At 41.2% G+C, this 25206-nt stretch overlaps 1 protein-coding gene across 1 annotated transcript in view; it reads right to left on the bottom strand.

Annotated features, from left to right (window-relative positions):
* The window catches only part of FARP1 (FERM, ARH/RhoGEF and pleckstrin domain protein 1), a 230411-nt gene extending 205357 nt beyond the window's left edge, over positions 1-25054 (bottom strand). Inside the window, 3 exon segments of the mRNA XM_073614408.1 lie at positions 24863-24877; positions 24879-24980; positions 24982-25054. Of these exon segments, the coding sequence (XP_073470509.1) occupies positions 24863-24877; positions 24879-24980; positions 24982-25035 (171 nt within the window). The 5' untranslated portion in view covers positions 25036-25054.
* Between the last annotated feature and the right edge of the window lie 152 nt (positions 25055-25206).

Raw genomic sequence — 25206 nt, 5'->3', positions numbered from 1 at the left:
TAGTACAGACCCCCCCCAGGACAAACCCCCCCTCCATTACGGTACATAAAAACAGATGGGAGAACAGATCGCAGCAGGCAGGAGTTAAGACAGAGAGGAGGAGGAGAACACGTCACTGCAGGCACGGACCGCCCCCTCAGCGATGTCACTGCGCGGCTAGTCTCTCTCCACACAGACAGCTGCTCCGATCTCCGGCTGCTTCGCTCTCCTCCTCTGACGGGAGGGGGGATGGGCTTAGGAAACACAGCGGTGGTGGCGACCGGCAGAGAGAGCCACCTCTCAACATGGACAAGGAGAGGAGGAGGATGGAGGGGAGCACTCTGGCTCTTCAGCGCCCCCACCTCTGTGGCACCTGGGTGAACAATACCCACCTAGGATTGGCTCTGATGACACCTCCGTAATGGGCAGCATCAGGGGCGGGGCCCCGCCCCATTTTCAGCGCCATTATCGGTGTGATTTCTCTTTCGGCAAATTGCCTAAAAAGGCCATTTTCGGCGGCCGAAATTTCGGTGCATCACTATTTTATACTGTTCGTTTGTTATCCAGAAACGTTAGTGCAGCACTGGATGAAAGGGTCTGTCAGGAGTCCAGAAACTCATTGACCTTTTATACAGACACACTAATTACAAGCAAACAGATCACAGGTGAGGATGGCTACCTTTAATAGCCATTCAAACCCCTTTGTGTCAACTTGTGTGCATGTTATATGGTCAAAATCACCAGGGTATGTAAACTTTTGATCAGGGTCATTTGGGTAATTCCTGTTGTGATTATGATTTAAAAAGAGTAAACACAGTTGATTGATAAAAAAAAAAAAAAAGACAAAAAAAAAAAATAGTTCATCCAGCCAGAAATCTTATGAGCTGATAATAGTCCAAAGGCAAAGAGTACCAGAAGTTATCTTTTTATCACTCTTCCTGGCTATCTCTGTGGAGCACAAAACACCTTCCCCTGTGATGGAAAACAGAGGGAGGTGTTATGTAGTCCTAACACTACCAATCCTAGGGTAACAATGCTGCTCAACAAATGACCTGCTACTTGTAGTGCCACTGTAAGCAAAAAAGGAAAATGTGTATTGACTGGGGCTGCTCAGGAATGGGGTGCCGGTAGGGTTGCAACGAACGATTATTTTCATAATCGATTAGTTGGCCGATTATTGTTTTGATTAATCGGATTAAAACCGCAAAAAAGTGTGGTGTATGATTTAATTATGTGAAGTTTAAAGAGAATTTATTCTTGAATATCTATATGCAGTGGTAAACATATATAGCCAGCTATTCGATTAGGGAACAAAATATATAATACACTCTGAGAATATCAGACATAAGAGATATATAGTATCTCACAAAAGTGAGTACACCCCTCACATTTTTGTAAATATTTTATTATATTTTTTGATGTGACAACACTGAAAAAATGACACTTTGCTACAATGTAAAGTAGTGAGTGTACAGTTTGTATAACAGTGTAAATTTTCTGTCCCCTCAAAATAACAACACACAGGCATTAATCGCTTGCCGACCAGCCACCGTCATTATACGGTGGCAGGTCAGCACATTCCCGTGAGCCGTCGTAACTGTACGTTGGCCCTTAAAGCAGGGATAGCAGCGCTCGCGCTGCACCGCGGGGGAACTGATGCGCATGGCCGGAAGTTGCGATGACTGCAGGCCATGCGCAATCGCGGGCACGAGAGCCAGAACAGGGACATGTGTGTAAACACACAAATCCCTGTTCTGTGAGGAGAGGAGAGACAGATCATGTGTTCCTACTAGCTAAGAACAACGATCTGTCTCCTCCTCTAGTCAGTTCCTTCCCCCTACAGTTAAAACACACTGCGGGAACAGTATAGTCCCTGCCAGTGACATTTACACAGTAATCAGTGCATTTTTATAGCACTGATTGCTGTATAAATTTCAATGGTCCCAAAAATGTATCAAAAGTGTTCGATCTGTCCGCCACAATGTCGCAGCCCCGATAAAAATCACAGATCACCGCCATTACTAGTACAAAAAAAAAATGTAAAAAATGCCATAAATCTTTCCCATAGTTTGTAGATGCTTTAACTTTTGCGCAACCCAATCAATATATGCTCATTGCGATTTTTATTAAAAAAAAAATATGCAGAAGAATATATATATTGGCCAAAACTGATGAATAAATTTGATTTTTAAAAACATTTTTGGGGATATTATAGCAAAAAAGTAAAAAATTGTTTTTTTTTTGTTTGTAGCGCAAAGAATAAAAACCGCAGAGGTGATCAAATACCACCAAAAGAAAGCTCTATTTCTGGGAAAAAAGGGACATACATTTTGTTTGGGTACAGCGTCGCACAACCACGCAAAAAGTGACAGTCCTGTTATCGCAAAAAATGGCCTGGTCATTAAGCTGGCAAATCTTCCGGTCTATAAGTGGTTAATGTCTAAACCGCTGGCAACAAAAGTGAATACATCCCTAAGTGAAAATGTCCAAATTGGGTCCAATTAGCCATTTTTCCTCTCCAGTGTCATGTGACTCGTTAGTGTTACAGCGTCTCAGGTGTGAATGGGGAGCAGGTGTGTTAAATTTGGTGTTATTGCTCTCACTCTCTCATACTGGTTACTGGAAGTTCAACATGGCACCTCATGGCAAACAACTCTCTGAAGATCTGAAAAAAAAAATGGTTGCTCTACATAAAGATGGCTTAGGCTATAAGAAGATTGTCAAGACCCTGAAACTGAGCTGCAGCACAGTGGCCAAGACCATACCGCGGTTTAACAGGACAGGTTCCACACAGAACAGGCCTTGCCATGGTCAACCAAAGATGGTGAGTGCACGTGCTCAGCATAATATCCAGAGGTTGTGTTTGGGAAATAGACATATGAGTGCTGTCAGCATTGCTGCAGAGGTTGAAGGGGTGGGGGCCAGCCTGTCAGTGCTCAGTCCATACGTCGCACACTGCATCAAATTGGTCTGCATGGCTGTTGTCCCAGAAGGAAGCCTCTTCTAAAGATGATGCACAAGAAAGTCCGCAAACAGTTTGCTGAACACAAGCAGACTAAGAACTTGGATTACTGGAACCAGGTCCTGTGGTCTCATGAGACCAAAAGAAACGCATTTGGTTCAGATGGTGTCAAGCGTGTGTGGCAGAAACCAGTTAAGGAGTACAAAGACAAGTGTGTCTTGCCTACAGTCAAGCATGGTTGCGGGAGTGTCATAGTCTGGGGATGCATGAGTGCTGCCGGCACTGGGGAGCTACAGTTCATTGAGGGAACCATGAATGCCAACATGTACTGTGACATACTGAAGCAGAGCATGATCCCCTCCCTTCAGAGACTGGGCCGCAAGTCAGTATTCCAACATGATAATGACCCCATCACACCTCTAAGACGATCACTGCCTTGCTAAACAAGCTGAGGGTAAAGGTGATGGACTGGCCAAGCATGTCTCCAGACCTAAAACCTATTGAGCATCTATGGGGCATCCTCAAACAGAAGGTAAAGCAGCGCAAGGTCTCTAACATCCACCAGCTCCATGATGTCACAAACAATTTTTTCTTTGAAAATTTTAATTTTAAGAATGTTTGTTTGGATTTTCTAATTGTTAGTGGGGTCAAATTGACATTTGCTTTCGAACACAGTGACCAGGAGCAGAATAGAAAACTTTTCTTGATCCAACAAATTTTTGGACAGTGTATGTGACTTACGTTCAGATATTACATTCGTTTTAACATGAATCTAAAAATCGATATGTGTATGGCCAACATAGGACAATTAGTAGCAGCAGCATGCTTTTTTTTATCACCTGTCATGATGGGGTTAAAAAAACAAAAAATAGCCCTTTATAGTACAAAAACAGCAGATAATCACTGCTATAAGGGGTTAATTTATACTGTGAAAGTAATACAAATATATACATAATATAATATACCCAGAAGTCGGATATAGAGGGTATTTTAACTGGGAGTCAGACATAAAGCTATAAGAAGGGTGGAAAGGGGGAGGGTAAAAATCTTTTATATAAGACCCCGTTCACACTGAGGCGGTTTTCATGTGTTTTAGTGCTAGAAATAGCCTCTAAATAACACCTGAAAACTGCCTCCCATTCATTTCAGTGTGCCTTTTCACACTGGGGCGTAGCGCTTGCGGGACATTAGGAAAAATCCTGCAAGCAGCATCTTTGGGGCGTTTTTTTCAAAGAACAAACTCGTCATACTTACCCAGTGTCTGGATTTTCCTCTTCAGGCGTCCGTAGCTGGCATTTCTGGCTCCTCCTGCCTTCAGAGTGCCCCTACAGCATTGTAAAAAAAATCTTCTGCCTTTAGAATCACTTTAAATCACTTCCTCCTGCCCAGGACTACATGTTCCATGAGGCATTGCTCCTCTCACATTCACATGTTCTCAGGCACTTACTGACATGTATAGATGGTGTACTGAGCTGTATGTGTGCTGCACTGTATTTTCTGATATGTAAGGCTGAGGGCATCTCACACATGTTAACACAGATTTGACTGGGAGAGCGGCGATGTTTCTAAGAAGGCTGCTCAGCATGGTTGTCACCTTAGGTCAGAAAGTGAGTTAATGGCAGGATCAACAGGTTATAATAAAAGGAAAAAAACATGTGAAAGGAAAACAAATGTAGCCACCATATCTAAGGACAGATAAGCTGTAATACTAGTAATTTTTGTTCTTGGGTTTACATTAGATACACTTTAAGCTGAGTGAATGAGATTTTCACAAGAGTTTCATATTAAAATCATGAATTAACCTGCTTCCTACCCTAATGTAAGAATAAAAGTCAATGACTCAACCTTGAAAAAGCCGCATGAGGGCCTCCTGCTCAGTCTTTAAAGAGCTAGACCTAATGTATTTTTTTGGTTGGCAGCAGAGATGTTAAAAAAGAAAAGGACAACAAATTAGTCTAAGGCAGTGGTTCTCAACCTCTCTAGTGCCGTGACCCCTTGATAAAATTTCCCAAGTTGTGGAGACCCCCAACCAGGGCTTTTTTTCAGGGGGAACGCAGTCCCAGCACCTCCAACACTGAATGTATGTAATAGCATGGAGTGTGGGGTGTGCTGGAGGGTCTATTGATGTTGGCTGCTGGGGGATCTATTGTCACTGGTGGGGATCTGATTTGGTGTGAGGGTCTATTGTTGCTGATGGGGAATCTATTGTTGCTGGGGGGGTCTTATGTTGCTGGAAGGGATCTACTGTTGAGGGAGAGGTCAATTTTTACTGGCTGCTGGGAGATCTGTTGTTGCTGCTGGGGGGTCTAATGATACAAATGCTGCTTGGGTGGATATTTTGTTACTGGGTGTGATATTTTGTTGTGCGTAGTTCACTGTTGCTGCAGGGAATCTATTGTTGTTGGGGTGGAGTCCATTGTTGCTGGGGGAGTCTATTGTTGTGTGGGGATCTATTGCTGGGATTCTACTGTTGCTGACTGCAGGGGATCTATTTTTCTGCTTTTCTTTTTATCATCAACATGTTTCATACAAATGATTTAGCACCACAAAACAATACTTGGTTCTGTATTCTCTAAAAGGGGCAGTACTAGTAGGTGGATAGGGGGTGGGATCAAGGTCAGAGGTGGGTAGGGGGCAGAGACAAGGGGTGACTCAGGAGACTCAGGTGGTGGGAGTTCCTGCACCTATTCTCCGAGAAAAAAAGCCCTGCCCCCAACCATAAAATTATTTTCATAGCGTGGGTTGTCAGTACCCAAGGCAAGACAAGTAATTTATGCCCCTAACCCATGGACATTTAGCACTCCCTGAGTCCCCAACACTCGTACAATATTAAAACCCCTTATGGTACATTTTAGGATGTACCACTCTTTCTCTTTGTTTTCCTTTCTTTCCCTTTTATTTCCCACTATCCTAATTTCTTGTTTCCCCCATCCCTCTTTCTAGCCATCTTTCTTGTTCTTTCTCTTATTCTTTCTCTCCCTTTTTCTTTGTTCCTCCCCCTCTTTTCCTCTCCCTTCCATGTATTCTCTATTTTTATTCCTTCTCTTACTCCTTGGTGGGGGGAATGGGATAAGTGGCAGTGTTGGCGGGGAGATCTGATCAGCCAACTTAGGTGCTCTTGATCTGCTGAGGTCATCTGCTGATCTGAGAACTGTAGTGGGGACCTTTAATGGCAACTATTATCCCAGGTAGTGTTACTCAATGTGTCTCCGACTTTGTGGTGTCTCGTAGCAGTGACACCTAGGCCAAAATCAGGAGATAGGATCCCCCCCCCCACTTCACATTCCTCACCAGTCAGCTGCCCTCTAGTCTCTGCCCCCCAGTCATGCCGTGAACTGAATGGGCGGCTGCGAAGAGACTGAGTGGGCAGCTGCGGGCTCCAGGGACAGCCCTGCTGGGCGGCCGCAAAAAGGCTGGGAGTGCAGTGCAGGCTTCAGGAACAGCCAAGGATTTGGTGACCCCTGGCAAATCATCATTTGACCCCCGAGGGGGTCCCGACCCCCAGGTTGAGAACCACTGGTCTAAGGCATCCTAATGCACTCATACTTGTGTTTAAACTGCAAGTCAAGGTTGCAGCTGTCCAAAGCACAGCTGCTAAACTTCTTTTATACAAGAGTTAGGAGGTCGGAAAGTTCCATCCTTCCCTCACCTAGAGAAAGAAAAAAAAGCCAGCAAAAATGTGTTTATATGGTAACTTATTGGACATTTGTTTACCGATTGTACAGCAGATATTTGTGGATGATTAACCATTGTTAACAAACTTCAAGTATAATTGTAATTAGGTGAAGCACTTTTAAGAACAGTTTAAAAAAGGGCAATCTACCCAGTTTTTGTAATGTGTGTTAAGCCTGCTATGAATGGTTTGAATCTTAGCTGGTTCAGCAGGGACCGCATGACATTCGATCCATCTATGGGCAAGCTGATTTACCACAGCCGATCAGTCGATCAACTTGGGTACAACCAACATGTCGGATTTCTAGCACAAGACTATTGCCTGCGGCAGCGACAGCTACCTGCACATGTACATTTTGAGCATAGGGTGTAAAGTGTGAGTTGACTGAGGATACATGTGAGAACAGGCAAAATTAGAAAGAATATGATTCTGTATGGTCAGGCATTAATGAAACAAGCAGAAAAATGCTTGAGTGTGAATGGTAGCCTTAGGCTGCATTCACACCTGAGCGTTTCAAAGTCGTTTTTACAGCGATTTTGTTCAGGTCACCAATGTAAAAGGCAGAAAAATGCCTGTAATCTGCCCCAAAGAAGATCATGATCTTTTTTGAGCTTAGGGCGTTTTTCAGGCGTTTTGCTGCAGGTGACAAAACGCTCAGATGTGAACAGGCGCCATTGAAATGAATGGGATTTTGCTTGTTGGGTGTTTTTTCAGGCGTTTTACAAGCTGAAAATGCTCAGATGTGAATGCAACCTAAAGCCCAACTACAGCCAAATCAGAATCTTGTTTTAACTTTTCCTTTTTCAATAGGATTTTTATTTGTCTGGGACTCCACTTGGAAAATATCCCATTACTTCTTATCCTGATGCCAGGACAAGACATGGAGGTCACTAGTAAAGGAAGGTACAGACAGAAATAAAGAACCTTAACCATTCCCAAAGAAAAAAAAAGTTTTTGGTGCCACCTTTCTCTGCCCACTGGAGAGATTTCCTGTATGTTCTTGTAATGTGACACACGGTCACCAAGGCAGGAAGTGGGGTGAAATCTTAACCCCTTCCCAAATCTAACCAAAACAAAAAAAATTGACTACAGTTGGGCTTAAGGCCCGGTTAACACTGGTGCAACATGGGATCTGACGCTAGAGAGCACACGTCGCATGACATGTCAAAGTAAATGTTTCCCTATGAGAGCCATCTTAACTGATCCAACACAAGTTGCTCTGACTTTAGAAAAGGTTCCTGCACTACTTTGGTCCGACTTCAATGCCATAGAGCAGGGATATGCAATTAGCGGACCTCCAGCTGTTGCAAAACTACAAGTCCCATCATGCCTCTGCCTCTGGGTGTCATGCTTGTGGCTGTCAGAGTCTTGCTGTGCCTCATGGGACTTGTAGTTTGGCAACAGCTGGAGGTCCGCTAATTGCATATCCCTGCCATAGAGTGTAAAAAGTCACATTCAGGACTGGTTCACACTGGTGTGACATACGCTCTGAATTTGGGAGCACATGTCGCATGATGTGTATAAATCAATGGTCCCCTATGAGAGCAGTCTTAACTGGTCTAACTTGTGTCATGCAACTTGTGCTCTGAAGATTTTTGAGGGGAAGCCCCTAGTCAAAAAAAAAAAGAAAGAAAAAGAAAAGAAAAAATGGTGTAGGGTACCCCCCAACATCCATACTAGATATCCGAGCATGCAGCTCGGTAGGTCAGGAAAGAAGGGGGGGAATGAGCAAGTGCCCCCCCCCCGGACCATATCAAGCCACATGCCCTCAACATGGGGGGTTCCCCCCTTGTGATGTCGCCGCCTGGGGGCAAGGTGGGGTCTCCGGATGACCAAGCCCCATGGCTATATAAGAAATGGCAGGCAGCGGAAGCTGACATAAGAGCAGTTGTACACAGGTTTTTGACAAAGTCCTTTATTAAAAATTAAGCAGGTCCCTTGTCGTAGCTCCAATGTGTCTTCTTTCTCCGGTGATGTCTTCTCCCTCCGGTAATGTCTTCTTCTTCTTCTCCCTCAGCTGTCTCCTCTGCCGGTTTTTCTCCCTCCACTGATGTCTTCTCCTGACGCTGGATCCCGCTGTCTGCCAGTTCTTATATAGCCATGGGGGCGTGGTCATCCAGTGATGTCATCTGGAGACACCACCCCCTTTGTGACATCCCCCCCCCATCATGCCCCCGGGTGGTGACGTCACAAGAGGCAGGGTCTCCGGATGAAATCACTGGATGACCAGGCCCCATAGCTATATAAGACATGTCAGACAGCTGGAGCCAGCATCGAGAGAAGACATCAGTGGAGGGAGAAGAAAGGGCTAAAGATCCAGAGGAAGACGACAGTGGAGGGAGAAGAACCAGAGGAAGGAGACCTCAGTGGAGGGAGCCGCCATTTACGGCACAGGAATCTGAAGGAACGGCACAGGAATATGAAGGAATGGCCCGGGTGGCTGTTCCTTCAGAGCGCATGCAGCGGTAACGTGATCGTCTGCATGTACAGTAAATATCTCCTAAGAGTTTAAGAGATATTTACAGTACCTATAGGTAAGCCTTATTATAGGCTTACCTATAGGTAAAAAAAGTCACAGATGGGAGTTTACACCCACTTTAAGAACCCAAATTTAAAGCATGTCTAAACCAATAGGACAAAAATTTCATATATATCACAGCCTATCAGTCCTGGGATGTGGCAACTGCATTTGTTTTGTTTTTTTCGGGCTTTGTCTTTCCTTTTGTTTGCCTGGTGATCCAGCCAGTAATATTTTCCAGTGTTCGGGTGACAATGCTCACTCATTATACTGTAATCTATGGAGAAGCAGCGTTCTCATCTGAGAACAAAAGTTTAGAGCCTACAGAACCCCCCCCCCCCCAGCTCTTTCCATAAAACAGGTATTTTCTGTAGTCCACAGAGAGAACAAAGCTAAATAGAAAAAGCAGCGGCAAAGAACACGAATGGTTAACAGCTTACTAAATTACTGGCAGGATCCGCAGGTATTTCTGGCACATATTGAACAAAAACATTCATTGTTAGGGAACTACTTAACACATTTGCAGTTTTTAAATGTAAAATTGTAAACTACAAAATGCTTTTTAATAATAGAAGCTGTAAAGTAGATAAGCATATTTGACTTGTCCAGTCATTATTTCCTGTAGCAATAGCATAAGATAACTACTTGCCTATACCTATATATTGGTATCCAGTTATCTGCCAAAAGAGCAAAGGCTAGAAAGATAACTGCCCATACACAAGCAAACAATAAAAATGCCTGGGCCTGTCATAATTCATACCCAGAGTTGATAATAGAACAGATACATGGTATTTTGTTTGCTCTTCTATACACAAGGGTGCAATCAGGCCTGCTCACAGAGTCTTACCAACAAGTAGGAAAACCTCCCTCTGTGACAAGTGCTTATGGCTGCTAGATACTTGTATTATTGCCTTCCTAGGAGTTTATAAACAGTCCAGGTATTACAACTAACAGGATGTTCTTGGCCAGCCTTGACTCATTTAGAGTAAAAAAGTGGAGGCTTTATAGTAATTCCTCATTGAATCTAACACCAAGACTACTGTACTGTGAATTTGTTCCTGAGAAAAAAAAAAGTCTGTTCTCTATCTTACAGCAAGTTATCTACACAAATACATGCTCTGTGCTCTTGGTCTAGTGGAAAGTTATCCAGACATCTATTCAGAAATAATTATGTAAAGTTGCTAGTAGAATAACCATTTAGAAGAAAAATTTCAACACACATTACACACAGACACCATTCCCCTGTTGTCACCATCAGGAAACTCGCATTAAGAAAGGACAGCCATTACTGGAGCGTGTACACGTAGACCAGACATTGCTGCAACTTGGCTACAGGGTATCAAAAACACTGAGATGCAACACAGTATGATTAAAAGGTGAAAACAAGCATTTTATTTAAAAATAAAATGACAATTGTTTATGATAATCATCGTTTATGCTATAGATTAAAGTGGACCTTCCATGCACATGGCAGGTCATTATTCCGCCAGTTCAAACAAAATACACTGTATAAAAAAAATCTTTAAAAAAAAAAAAAAAAAAAAAACCCAAAACACTCATCTCAGCCATTGTTTTAAGAGGCACGGCTGACATTACTGCACCTCACCACTACCTCCTGGGCTCACAAAATCCCACGAGAACGCACTGCAGTAATGAGCTAGCTGGGTGTGTTTTTGTGGGATTTCAAGTGCCCAGCCAGATAAGGAGGCAGCAGTGAGCTATGGTGTTGTCACATGCCAAGAATGAATTTTATTTATTTATTTTTTATATATATATATTTCTAAGACCTCTTTAAAAAAGGATAAGGCCACTCCTGGGGCTAAATGACATCCATTCAGACATCAAGAGGGCTAGATGCAAAAATCAATCCCTCTCGGTGTATCTGCATACAAGGCCATCATTCATAAGCCTGATCATTCATGAAAAGCAAATGTTTTGTACAATAGTTAACATAATATACTGTAGGTCAACCACATAAGATGTCAAATGCATTTAATTGTCAGCTGAACATATTTAGCCACAGTTAAAATTTTAAATCTATACACTTTGGTTAAAAAAAAAAGTGTTTTTTTTTTTACTTCTAGCTGCCTAGGTAAAATAATCTGTCTTCTGTTTTTCTCTGCATGCATTACATAGTCAGGTGTGCTTTGCACAACATTCGAAGACAAGAGTAAAGGGTTAAGCTGGCACAATGTATGTTGGGAGGTAGACAGCAGAAATGCTTAGCATTTCAATTAAGATTAGCTTTGTTTGTCTTGTCTACACTGAGGGTTATTATAGGCAGTGAGAGCAGAAAGCCATTCCCACTGTTGACTCGCTTCACCTAGTTTCAGTTCTGCATCTGCAATTTAACATACAATGCATCTGCTTCTATAATCTTCCTAAAAAAACATATTCTGAGTTGGGAATCTGTTTTCAGTAAAAGTCATACTAAATGTAACAGGAAATGGGTCATTGCTGTATATTTCCCATTGGCAGCATTTAAATACACAGGTTAAAAAAAAACATAAAAAACCAACAGCTTTTGAACAAAGTGTGCAAATGAAAAAAAAATGTTTTACAAGCCATGCTATTAAGTGAAAATATAGCATTTAGATACATGGTGCAATATTATGATTGTGTGTTTGATGCAGGTATTGCTCATATAAAGCCACTTCTAGTTAAAAACAAACATACTTTTATGTGACAGACTGTGCTCCTATCTATCCTCTGAACAGGGGGTAGGGCTTTTTAGGCCTCATGTACCCAGGACGTTGTTCAACCCCTTCTGAAAGATTTAACTTGACAGCTAGAAACCGGCGTCTAAAAACGGCCATTTAGACGCGTTTACATGCTGCGTTTAGTCGCGTTTGCGTCTAGAAGCGTTTGAAATTTTTTTTTTTTTTTTTTCAAAATAGCCAAAAATGAAAAACGCCTGTAAACGAAACTCGGCTAAACGCGAGTTGCCGCATTTAGCGTTTGAAATGCCTCTAAACACAGCTTTTGAATGCATTTTTTTGGGTTCCAAAAAAAGCCTCTAAACACAACTGCCTAGAAACCACCCTGTGTACATGTACTGATAAGATAACACAGAGGAGAGTTCAGGAGCAGTTGAAAAAAATTCCCAACTGCTCCTAAACGCCCGTTTACCAGCAGCAGTGTACAGGAGGCCTTATAATGCTCTATCTGCTGACCATTTGGTAGATATATTCTGGCAGCATACACATTCACTTAAAAAAAAAGGGGCCTTTTTTTTTTTTTTTTTTATAATATCAGGATCTGCTTGATAACGTCATATTTTGCCTTCTCCATTTTTTGTGGATTTTTGGCTGGAGAGTGCAAAATCAGACTCACTTCTGCATAGAAACCAAATCAGCTTCCATGTTTTTTTGCCAATGCTTAAAGGGTTTGTTAACCCACATGTGCAAATCACTGCCGACCCCTCCATTATAGGCAGGCATAGCACACTAAGTCTTTTATAAAAACAAGCGATGTAAATACAGATTTGGGGCGATCTTCAGGCCAGTCACATGACTCGTGGCCGCTGTACAGCTCCGATGGATGGCTTCTGCAGGAGGGGCCAAGATCTCTCTCTGACATCAGCCGGGGAGATCACATGGATACAATGTATCATTTTCTCCATTCAAGGAGGCGACAGGGGTGGGCTATGCAGGTACTGATTACTGATATAACCAATCAGAGGCTATCACAGCAACCAGGTGATTGGGAACCAAGCCTCCAGGTTCCCGATTGTTAGTATGGGACCCAGGCATCTCTGTGAGCGCCCAGTCTGTGTGCTGGAAGCATGCTGTGCAGCAATTATTTGTCCGAGGAACTGTGACATAGGTGGAGAAAAGTCTACTTTTGTCATTTAGGCAGTTAGTTGAGCACCTGATATAGAACTAGACCAGTGTTAGAGTTGGCTCCTGCGCAGGGTGCACATAGTCACTGAGATTGAGTGTTGCGTGGGCCTTTGGCAAACTAATTGTTCATCTGCGGTTCTGCAATGGCACCTTTTTGCTTGGTCTGCCATAGCTATGTGTTAGGGCATTCTTCTGTGGGGTACTCATGAAGCAAGGTGCAGAATACAGAATCCTTGTGTCGAAAGGGTGAAAGTGCCTGCATACCATATAAGGGCTGTGGGTGGGAGTGGAGGTAAATTGTGCAACTTGTGACGCGATGGATCATCTGGTTACTCACCTAAGACTAAGTGCTTAGTGCAGGGGTGCCCAAACTTTTGCCCTTCCTGGGCCACATTGTAAGAAGAATGGTCTTGGACCACACATAAATAACAATAAGGATAGCAGATGAACAGAAAAAGTCAGGCAGATCACAAGTGAACGATCACTGAAATAGATAATGTACCCATACGAGTAATAAAATAATTTAATAAAATAAAAAATGTTTTAAATTATTATTATAAAAAAGAGGGCAGCATATTTGACACTGCTTTTGATAAACTAATGAATCAATATCTGGTTGAATAGATGTAGTAGCAATTCTCAATGAATTCTCAAGGTGCTCATCAGATATTTTGGTTCTAATTTTGCCCTTCATGTGCTTCATCCTTGAAAATAGTTGCTCACAAAGGTGCTGCCGAAAACCAATGAAATTAATAGGGTGCGATTGTGAAGAAAGAGATAAAACGTAAAACTTTGGGAAGATAAAACTTCAAAAAGTCCAGTAAAGTCAAGTAGGGACACGCCGTCAAATTTTTCCTCAGCAGAATGTGTCCGCCAAGTGTAAATGAATTTTTTCCAAAAAAAAAAAAAAAAAATCTAACATTTTTAACCGCTTCAGCCCTGGAAGATTATACCCCCTTCCTGACCAGAGCACTTTTTGCGATTAGGCACTGAGTCGATTTAACTGACAATTGCGTGGTCATGCGACATTGCACCCAAACAAAACTGACGTCTTTTTTTTCCCACAAATAGAGCTTTCTTTTGGTGGTATTTGATCACCTTTGCGGTTTTTATTTTTTGCGCTAGAAACAAAAAAAGAGCGACAATTTTGAAAAAAAATGCAATATTTTTTACTTTTTGCTATAATAAATATCCCCCAAAAAAAAATTATATATATATATATATATATATATATATATATATATATATATATATATATATATATATATATATATATAAAAAATTTTCCTCAGTTTAGGCCGACATGTATTCTTCTACATTTTTTTTTTTTCAAAAAATATCGCAATAAGCGTATATTGATTGGTTTGCGCAAAAGTTATAGCATCTACAAAATAGGGGATAGTTTTATGCCATTTTTATTATTAATTTTTTTTATTAGTAATGGCAGCGATCTGCGATTTTTATCGGGACTGTGACATTATGGCGGAGACTTTTGACACTATTTTGGGACCATTGTCATTTATACAGCAATGAGTGCTATAAAAATGCACTGATTACTGGGTAAATGACACTGGCAGTGAAGGGGTTAACCACTAGGGGGCGATGAAGAGGTTAAGTGTGTCCTAGGGAGTGATTCTAACTGTGGGAAGGATGGGCTTTCAGTCACATGACAGCGATCACTGCTCCCGATGACAGGGAGCAGTGATCTCTGTCATGACACAAGCAGAATGGGGAAATGGCTTGTTTACCGGCAGACTTCCACGGGCAAGGTCACACTGTACGCGGCGCACATGTGCCTGCTATGCTCGCCTCTTAAAGGGGACGTACAGGTACGCCCATTTGCCCACCGCTGCCATTGTAAATCGTCGTGCAGCGGTCGGTAAGTGGTTAAATAAGTTTACAATTTTGTGTTGGGCCACAGGTTGGACACCCTTGGTGTAATGGTTCAGTTTTAGTGCCAAATTTTAAATGTATACACTGAAGTAAATGCAATTCCAATAAAGTCCCGGTCTTTTACATTAACAGTCAGATTTAGGGACACTTGATCTGTAGCTTACTACATGCATTACACTAAATGCCAAGGTGAGTGCCCATGCAGGATACAGTGCTTAGAGAAACTTTGCAGGCTGTTCCCACAGCGTGGGGTCTAGGTACGACTAAGGTTTACGGAGGTTGCACTGATCGGGATACACCGATTCTATTTGTGGTATTAAAAGTCAGTAAAAAGTAGAGAGGGAGTAATTTCTGCACGAAGGAGAAGATGTCTATACCTTAGGATACCAGAACAAAACTGAGGATTATTGGAGGAGATTAAGGTTATAGGGAAGGTGCCCAGTGGGTTTGTCCTCAAAAGCTTGCTAGCATCCAATTGCCTGAAGGTGTGGGCCTATATTCACCAGGGAAGGTGAATAGCTTTGTGTATGATTAAGATAAAATGTTTTTAATAGAAACACATTTTAGCTTCATTAAAATTCACAACTGTATCCGTGTCCTCACAATAGGATGAGGAAAGGGAAAAATAATCAAACATTCAACATCATGTATCACCATTTTGCATGCCAAAAAACAACAGACTCCCCACCGGCTGCTAAATTATAGTTGAGAAAGCAGTCAACAGAAATTACTATTTAACAAGCACTGATCAGGAGTATAAGGGTACTGGAAACAGTCCAAGAATGTTATCCCTTCTATAAATCTAACTTACAGGGACTACAGAGTAATATACACAATATGTCAAGTTGCATTCATTAGTTCCTCTCTAGTTATCTGTAACAATAGGTAATATATTCGCTTAGCAGACCAGTTATACATTTACAGTTTAGGATCTCTACTTGAAAAGTGAAAGGAAAGAAATCCAGTCTGAACTTTGTGTATCCAAGTGAATTATACATTGTTTTTTTTCAGGCAGACATTCATTTGTTGGTAAATTGTAAGGGATAACTCCTGATTTTTTTAATCAAAGGCCCAAAATAATAATTAAAAAAAAAAAAAAAAAAAAAAAACACACAAGGTTTACCCATTACCATGACCCATAAAAAATAAATAAATAAAAAACACCTTATAGTAAATTATCCTACTCTTGACATTTACAGAGATACCACATATGTTTACACAATTTTATCTTTATTTTCAACAGCCTTTTTTTCTTCAGACTTCTCCTCCAGCAAGAAGACAAATAGAATGCATATTTTCTCACAGAGGAGAAATAGCACTGGGAAGATAAAACCTGGGTTCACTGTGACTGGCTAATACAATGATCACATGAGCGATACTCTCATCTCCAGATTGCTAGTACAAGACCCATGCTGGAGGCATGCAATGAAGCGTGTCCCATTTATATGTAGGAAAGCTCAGTACCATGATGCTGCATATAAGTGTGATGCCATCACGAATAAGGGTGAAAAAAATGACTACGTCCCACAATCCAGCTTCCAGGAGGCGTTGGTGACTTCACTGCGTGATACCACTGCCACATGCAGAGAGCTGAACGCTCAAAATTCTATGGAAATGCTCTCCTGCCCATTACAGGCTCCCAGGTTTGCCAGAAGGTAGTGTTCTGATGCAGTGATGTCACCTATGCCTCCCAGAAGACAAAAAAGTTTTTGTTCAAATTTTTTTATTGGCTTTTTCAAGTCATTTGTATTGGAGGTCTGTTAGAAGGTCTGCTTTAATGATCAGTACACTTTATGGAGGCGCATAGGAAAGAACAGTCATGCATTTTTAAGTGCAGTAACAAGTAATATATCATGGGTTTTACTGCATGGTGAAGATGAACAGTTTTTTGTTTCATGGCTTTAATGCAAACATGAAAAAAACACACAAAAAGTACTTATTCACAAAAATTAAACAATACTCATTAATGCATGTGAATGCACAGACACTTTACTTTAGAAGACATGCATTACATAAACATTTTGGGTTTTAGGCATACTCTGGGTTAGTAAATGGCAAGCATTTCTATTATATGAGTGACATGGATACAGTGCATTAATAAAAAAGACCAAAAAGAAATGTAATTTTGCAGCAAATGATTCAATCAAGAAAGCTGCCTTTAATTCGGGAGGTGTTTACCGCCTCCCCATTTCTGGTACATAGTGTACTTTATAGAGCACAGTGCTGTACACACACAAGGCAGCCTCTTCTGCTTTCATTTAAAAGTTCACAGGGGGAGAAACCTTCTGGCAGACAGCCCCTTCCAGCACTGTTATGATAAACTGTTAAGCAGGACGGCCTTACAGCTCACATAAGCCTGGCTGTGTACAACTCTGTCATGATGAATAAAGGCAGACATTCAAGACCAGTGGTGGAATCCTCACAATTAAGGACTAGTAAAAAAAACCACTATAATTTCTAACACTGTGGTGTGATTTTGTGAAGGTTGCATTGGCATGATAAAATCTATTGTAACAATCCAGGGACATTTTTCCAAACAGCATATACTGCATTTTTCATATTACTTATAGTAGCTTGATTTATTTTTAATTTTTCCCTTTTGTTTAAGGTGATTGTAGCCGTATTAGTGCACTTACGTTTCTGTCCCTTTTGTTTAAAGAGGAAGTAAAGTTCCACACATTACTTTTACCTATAGGTAAGCCTATAATAAGGCTTACCTATAGGTAGTGTAAATACCTCCTAAACGGGCACCGTTTAGAAGAGATTTACATTTATACATAGGGCGGCACAGTGGTGTAGTGGGTAGCACTCTCGCCTAGCAGTAAGAAGGGTCGCTGGTTCGGAATCCCAACCACGACACTACCTGGCTGGAGTTTGCATGTTCTCCCTGTGCTGTGTGGGTTTCCTCCGGGTACTCCAAAGACATGCTGGTAGGTTAATTGGATCCTGTCTAAATAGTCCCTAGTATGTATGAATGTGAGTTAGGGACCTTAGATTGTAAGCTCCTTGAGGGTAGGGACTGATGTGAATGTACAATGTATATGTAAAGCGCTGCGTAAATTGACGGCGCTATATAAGTAACCTAAAATAAATAAACAAAAAATAAATACAGCAAGTGACGTCACTGGCGCATGCACTCTGAAGGAACGACCAGCCGTGCCTTCCGAGCCCCGTGCCCTAATCGATGGCTCCCGTGTGCATAAGCAGGAGCGACATCGGAGTCCGCAAACCCCGGAAAGTGGGAGGCAAGAGAGGTGAAGATGGGAGCCCGCTGCAGCTCTGAGACCTCGGGACAGAAGGGCTCCATTTCAAGGTAAGTTTAATATAATGTGCTACTATGCGATGCATAACAGCACATTATGCCTTTACCTTGCAGGGTGTAAAAAATAAAAAATAAAAGTCCAGCAGTTTATCACTACTTTAAAGTGATTGTAAAGGGTAAAAAAAAAAAAACAACAAACATGCTATACTTATCTGCTCTGCGCAATGGTTTTGCACAGAGCAGCCCTGATCCCCCTCTTCTATGGTCCTCCAGTGCTCCTGGCTCCTCCCCCCTGCTGAGTGCACTAACAGCAAGCTTGTTATGAGGGCACTAAAGCAGGATGTCTCCCGAGCTGCACTGTGTGGTGGTGCTGGGGGGTGCAGAGATGAGGGGCAGGCATGGGAGGTTAGCTGTACACAGATTGTTATGCATTTTATGCAGTAAGGTAAAAACAAACACTTGTGAACCACTAAGTGGAATATAAAAAACAACAAAAAAGAACTCTGTGCTCTGTAATAAACGCTAAAATAATGCAAGCAAAGCTATGCTCTGTAACTAGCTTTCATTGATTTTCCAACAAAACTGAAACACATGCACAACAACGTGAAGGAATGGGTGTCAACATTTAATAATTTATATCCGAGAACTCTTGACAAAAGATGCGTGATGGTTTTTGGACAAAGGGCATTTTTATTTTACAAAGATAGTATTAATCTGGGCATACTCTACATGGATCAAACTTCAGCCTGTTCAGCAGGGACTGGACAAACTTTGATCCATGTATGGGCATCTAATCAATCAACTTGTGTACAACCAGCCTGTTGGTTTTTCCCGAATGATCAGTGCCACTGGCTATACCTGGCAACACTGATCACTGAATTCTGCCAGCGGGGAAGGCTTTCTGCTGGTAGAACACAATAGCGCTACGGGAACGATTCCCCCCATCCACCTCGAATTTATAGATGGGGGGGGGGGGGAATCAGCAGAACCTGCTGGTTGAACAAAAACAAAAAGTGCGCCTTACAAAAAAAAATAAATAAAACTGAAAGTAAAAAAAGTAGTTAAGTATAGAAAACAGCAGATATTCGTTGAGTTAGGTTAAAGTGCGTGTTTATTCAGCTGTGTTGTCTGGTTGTAATAGAAAGGTTTAACTTTACTTAATAGCCTTGTTTACACAATATCTTCAGATCTTTATAGCAGCACATTTCCATGTTTGTGCTATTGTCTAGGCCAGGGGGTCTCCAAACTTTTCACTTCGAGGGCCACATAGTATATTTTACACATATTCGCGGGCCGAAAAAAAATAATTTATAAATAAATCTGCAGCAGTGGAATAGATAAAATTTGTCTGGCTGTATGGTGCACCTGAGTCCTCTGCCCATCTCTAAATGCCATAGCGTCATGCCTTACATCTGTCTTCCCATCAGAGTTCTCCCTGCACATTTGTGACCCCATTAGCTTTCCTCTGCAAACTGATGTCCCCATCATAGCCACCCCACAAGCTTGTGCCCCCATTACCCATCAGAGTCTCTCCACAAATTTGTGACCCTATCAGAGCCACCCTCAGAGCCATCATCCTTCCCCACAACTGTGTCCCCATCACAGCTATCACATTCCCCGCAGCTGTGTCCCCATCACCCTTCACAACTGTGACCCATCACAAGCCACCATCCCCCTTCACAACTGTGTCACCATCACCCTCCCCCTACAACTGTGTCACCATCACAGCTATCACCCCCCCTGCCAGCTGTGTCCCCATCACAGCCATCACCCCCTCCCCATAACTGTTCCCCCCAACAGAGCCATCACCCCCCCACACAGGACGGTGTCTACATCAGAAGCAATCCCTTCCTGTCCGCACATTTGTTTCCTCCCCAACACAGTCTCTCTGCTGTATAACGTGCCGACCTTCTGCACCTCCTAGCTCCCGCCCCACTGTATGCAAATATACAGCTTAAGGACACCAATGGTAACATTGAGGCGGGAGTAAGGAGGTGCAGCCTATCGCAGCAAGTAAACACATTGTGGAGGCTCAGGGAGTAGTTGTGGGGACCTGCGCTGCATATTGCCAGGCGGAGTATGCATTGCAGCTTTCACAACCCGATAGGGAGACCGTCCCTTCAGTAAGTGTGAGGGACTCCAGCTGCGGGCCGGTAAAAACGTCCTAGTGGGCCGGATGTGTCCCGCGGGCCATGGTTTTGAGACCCGTGGTCTAGGCCTTCAAACATTGCCTCCCTTTCAATCTAACAAAGAACAGCTCAATCTCAACTTTTTTTTCATTTTGATTTGCGTAGAGGAATGTAAACCACTTGCAGTTTTTTTGTTTGCAATGATTGTCTCATTAGGGCGATTACCCTTCAATTACTGTCCCGTAAACTCAACAGGAAATGAGGATATCTTTCTCAAGTAGTTGTTGCAGAAACAAGTATCTACCATTACCATTCTTGCTCTGGTGGCAACTTAAAATTTTATACCCTCACTTTCATTTCAAGGACATAGATAGCAATAAAAACTTGACAGTAAGTCTACTCCCTCTATCCAAATCTACAAAAAAAGTGTTGCCTTCAGTTATACTTTAAGCTTTATTACCTAAAATTTTACATATATGCTCATCTCATGAACTAGCAGCTGGTGTCTTACCGAGAAAGTTTCCCCCGGCGGATAAGGACCCCCCTGTACTGCGCAGGCGCAGCGCTTGTGCAGTACGAATGACTAAGGAGCCACCGAAAATAGCCGAAGCTGAAAACCTTCAGTCAGCTGTACACGGCGCCTGCGCCCTGGGTCCAGGTTCAAGCCCCACCATCCAAGTGGACCTAGAAGTAGAATAAAAAGTGCCGAGCAAAGCGAGGCCGTGCCTGAAGTCCACTGTCAGCTGACGTCACTCAGCCAGTCCAGGCTCTGGAGATATCCGAGTTTGATATCAGGATTCACCCAGATGCCTGAACAGCAGTCGACAGTCACCGACTCTGCTCACGGAAGACCGAGAACTGAGTGATCAGTGGTCAGGTGGGTTCTTGTAAAAGACATATAAAATGTTTTTTATTTTGTTTGTTTGTTATTTCTATAGGATTTTTCATTGCGTTGATGTGCATTTATATGCATTGCATTAAAATGCATACAAGAAGCATTTTAACGCTCTGCACTGCGCATGACACCAGTTGGGGGTGTGAACAGGAAATATGTGTTCTTGCGATAATCTGCAATCTTCCAGTGCAGTAAAATGCAGGTCACTGCAAGTATGAGTGAACAGGACCTTAGTTAGCCAATATAATCTCTAATTAACATCCCTTTTTAGCTATTTTTAGCCATTTGTTTTACCAATAATAGTTTAACTTTTTTTGTATTTTATGGCGATACATTAAAAAAATATAACTTTTTAAAAAGGTACATAGTTAATACTTGCAATTTTTATATATTGGATCTAGCTTATTTTAGTTTAATTTTTATATATAGGACTTAACATGAAACCTAGTGATTGGAAAGCTGGAAAAAAAAAATTAAAATTGAGGAGAAACTGATTTTTTTTCAAAACCATTTTTTTGTTTTTTCCTGGAAAAATTGGAAGAAAAAAATTAAAAAGAAGTGTGGGGATATGTTCTTTTAGCAATGATAAATAATATATCTATGACATGGTATTAAAACTAATCGAAGACCTTAATGAATGATTTCTGAGACTTTATGTAAAGTCTTAAATTATTGCAAGTTCTCTCAGCTGAAAACAAGCAAATTCTGCAATACAATTCAAGTAACACTGTACTTCTCAATGCAGTTCTCAAAAAAAGGGAAATATACATTTCTGCTACAAGGGACACTGCATTGAAAAAGCTCCAGTTTAGTTTACTTGTGGGCTCCATCCTGTACCTCCTACAGTTGGATGATTGTTGGGATACAGTAGATGAAAGTTTCTGTCCTCTCAGGCCTTAATTGACAGGTAAGAGGGTAAATTTGTCTGACAAATTTGTCTATCCTTTTTTAATCTTTAAATGATTCTTCTCAATGTTCTCCACCATCATAGCACTATGTTTACTTAAAGTCTGGTCAGTAAATCGTTTTTTCTTTTCTTCCTCTCAGTAAAATAGTGAGACCAATATCTAGAGTTCGAAAACATTTCCACAGTGCAATTCTGCTTCTTTCTGCTGAAAGGAAAGCTACAATTTGCAAATATTGAGAAAAGAAACATTCTTTTCCATATGCTACAAGGATGACAAAATACATTCTTGCATGCTGAAGGTGCTCTAAAGACACTAAAAAAAATAGTTTATGGAATGAAATGATGAGGACTAGAATGAAAGTGAGAGTAGCTTTTCCCTCCAGAGTTCTGCTGCTTCTGGATCATTACAAAGTGTTTCTTCACCAGCAGCATCTTCAAGTAAGGAAGTGTTACAAACGACTGCCTCCCAAAAATACACAATCACTTCATTTATAGATAAAATGACACCTGAAAATCAGTAGAACATTCATCAACCTCGTGCAAAAGCAATATATGCTTCTGGATCAGCAATGTCAGTAACTGAGAATGCACATTGACAGGAAGTTTTTTTCTTACTGCGAGGGGAGGGGTTATCTGTTCTCATGTACAGTTTAAATTTTCTTAACATATACTAATTTTGTTATTCTATTTGTAATAAAAAATACAATTTAAAAAAAGCAAGTTTAGTTTATTTACTGAAAAAACTACACTTTTATTTTAGGCAAAATACTTTTATGTACACTGCATTTCACCTCAATTAGAAAAACTACTCCACACTGATGATTTCTAATTTTTTTAAAATTTTTCAAACATTTCCATTTTTTCCAAAAAAAAAAAAAACAAAAAAAAAACAGGTAAAAAAACTTTTTTTTTTTTCCATGGCTTCAAAATTTCTGAAAATTTGACATCTCTAGTCAAACCAGAAAAAGTGTATTGTTGGTTATCTTTTGTCTTGGATTGCATAGAAAAGAAAACAATTTTAATCATTACAGTTGAAAAGGTGAAAACAAAATCATACATATGCACAAAGGTATTTCCAACCTAATAGGCCAATAGCCAAAATTAAAAAAAAAATTTTTCTGGTCCTAAAGATGTGAGGGCTGATGCATGTGACACTACTGAGCGCATAAGAACTGTCACAAGAGAAGTCCACAGCCCTCCGTAAGCTACAACACTGGCAACTCGTAGCTTACACAAGGCTTTCCTTTTCTCTCAGCAACAGAAAAAAAAAAGTGGTGGAAAAGTGAAAGTATGTATATGTGTGTGTATATATATATATATATATATATATATATATATATATATATACACACACACACACACACACATATACATACATATATATATATTACACACACACACACATATACATATATATACTATATATATATATATATATATAACACACACACACACACACACACTGGTGGGAAGGGCTGAATTAAATCCAACCTGTTGCATTACCTTGTATGGACAAAGCACAAGGTCCACAGGTTAAACTATAATAGGTTTAAATCACATTAAAATATACATTGGGGTGGTATATTTATTTTAAATCTAGTATTTTTCCCATAAGAGGGGAATGAACATCATTCTCGCTTATGTAGTAAGCATGCTTCATCAGCAGGCTCTGCAACCTCAGGGAAGTTTTTAAAACTGAAAATTTCACCAAGCAACGAGAGGAGTCAACGTTGAAAGGGACCCATACTTTTACAGCCTTAATAAGTGCATCAATAATGAAATGCATATTCATAAGAGTTGGATGAGATTAAAATAATAGAGTACTACAACGTACTTACATGATCAGCCATAACATTATGAACACTGACAGGTAAAGTGAATAACATTGATTATCTCTTGACAATGGCATCTAAAATATCTGATACATTAGGCAGCAAGTAAACATGTTGTTCCTGAAGCTGATGTGTTGAAAGCAGAAAAAATTTGAGAGGCTTTGACAAGGGCCAAATTGTAATGGCTAGATAATTTGGTCACAGCAACTCCAAAAACTGCAGCTCTCGTGGGAGGTTCCCAGTTTGCAGTGGTTAGAACTTACCAAATGCGGTCCAAGGAAAAAACACTAACGAAACAGCAACAGGGTCATGGTTGGCCAAAGGCTCACTGATGCATGTGGGGAAAGAAGCATGGTCCATGTAGTTCGATTCAGTAGAAGTGCTGCTATAGCTCAAATTGCTAAAAAAGTTATTGCTGGATCTGATAGAAAAGTGTCAGTACATACAGTGCATTGCAGTTTATTGTCATGCAGCTGCAGACAGATTAGGGTGTCCACGCTGATCTGTGTTCACAGTCAAAATTGCCTATGAGCATCAGAACTGGACCACAGAGCAATAGAAGAGGTCTTTCAGGTGTTGATTTGGCCGATCCATGGAGGCCCCAGATCACAATTTATAGGGCTTAAAGGATCTGCTACTGATGGCTTGTTTCCAGATACCACAGCATACAATACAGTTCAAAAGTCTCATGGAGTCCAAGCCTTGATGGGTAAAAGGATGTTTTGGTGGCAAAAGTGAGACCTACTCAATATTAGGTAGGTGGTCATGTTATGGTGGGTGGTCATAATATTTTGGCTGATCAGTGTAAGCATGTAGGTTTTCAATAACTGCTGCTAGTTCAGTGCTTTTGACTTAATCAAAGGGTAGATTAGAAACAAGTGCATTTGACTGATGATCAGTTTTATGACATGAATTGGATAAATGTCATGGCTAATACACAAGCTAAAAAAGATGATCATGAAACACTCACCGGAACTTCAATAGTTTTCCTGTGCATCATCCAACATTTGCACTTTAAAGGGAAATGACTTGCCCTGTGGCGAAAGAGGAGGCTTGGTTCCATGTTCCAAAGTGCTGATCCCAGCACTCCTCCGGAGCACCTAATCGAGAGGCTGCAGTCTGTTGTTGTTCTATCTCCCCCATAATTTAGTAGTCCACAGCGACCTCCTTTACCACTGCAAAGAAAACAAAGCAATGGTAAATGGTAACTAAACTACTGCTGTCATGAGTTGATATTAAAACAGAAAAAAAAATATTTAATTTTTTCCCCAAGAAACATTTTTGCGTGTGTGTGTGTTTGTGTGTGTCACCCAT

The sequence above is a fragment of the Aquarana catesbeiana genome, linkage group LG02 (genome assembly GCF_042186555.1).
Source record: "Aquarana catesbeiana isolate 2022-GZ linkage group LG02, ASM4218655v1, whole genome shotgun sequence".
In the NCBI taxonomy this organism is placed as follows: domain Eukaryota; kingdom Metazoa; phylum Chordata; class Amphibia; order Anura; family Ranidae; genus Aquarana; species Aquarana catesbeiana.
Note: the sequence above shows the minus strand (reverse complement) of the source record. Positions and strands in the feature narration are given on the sequence as shown.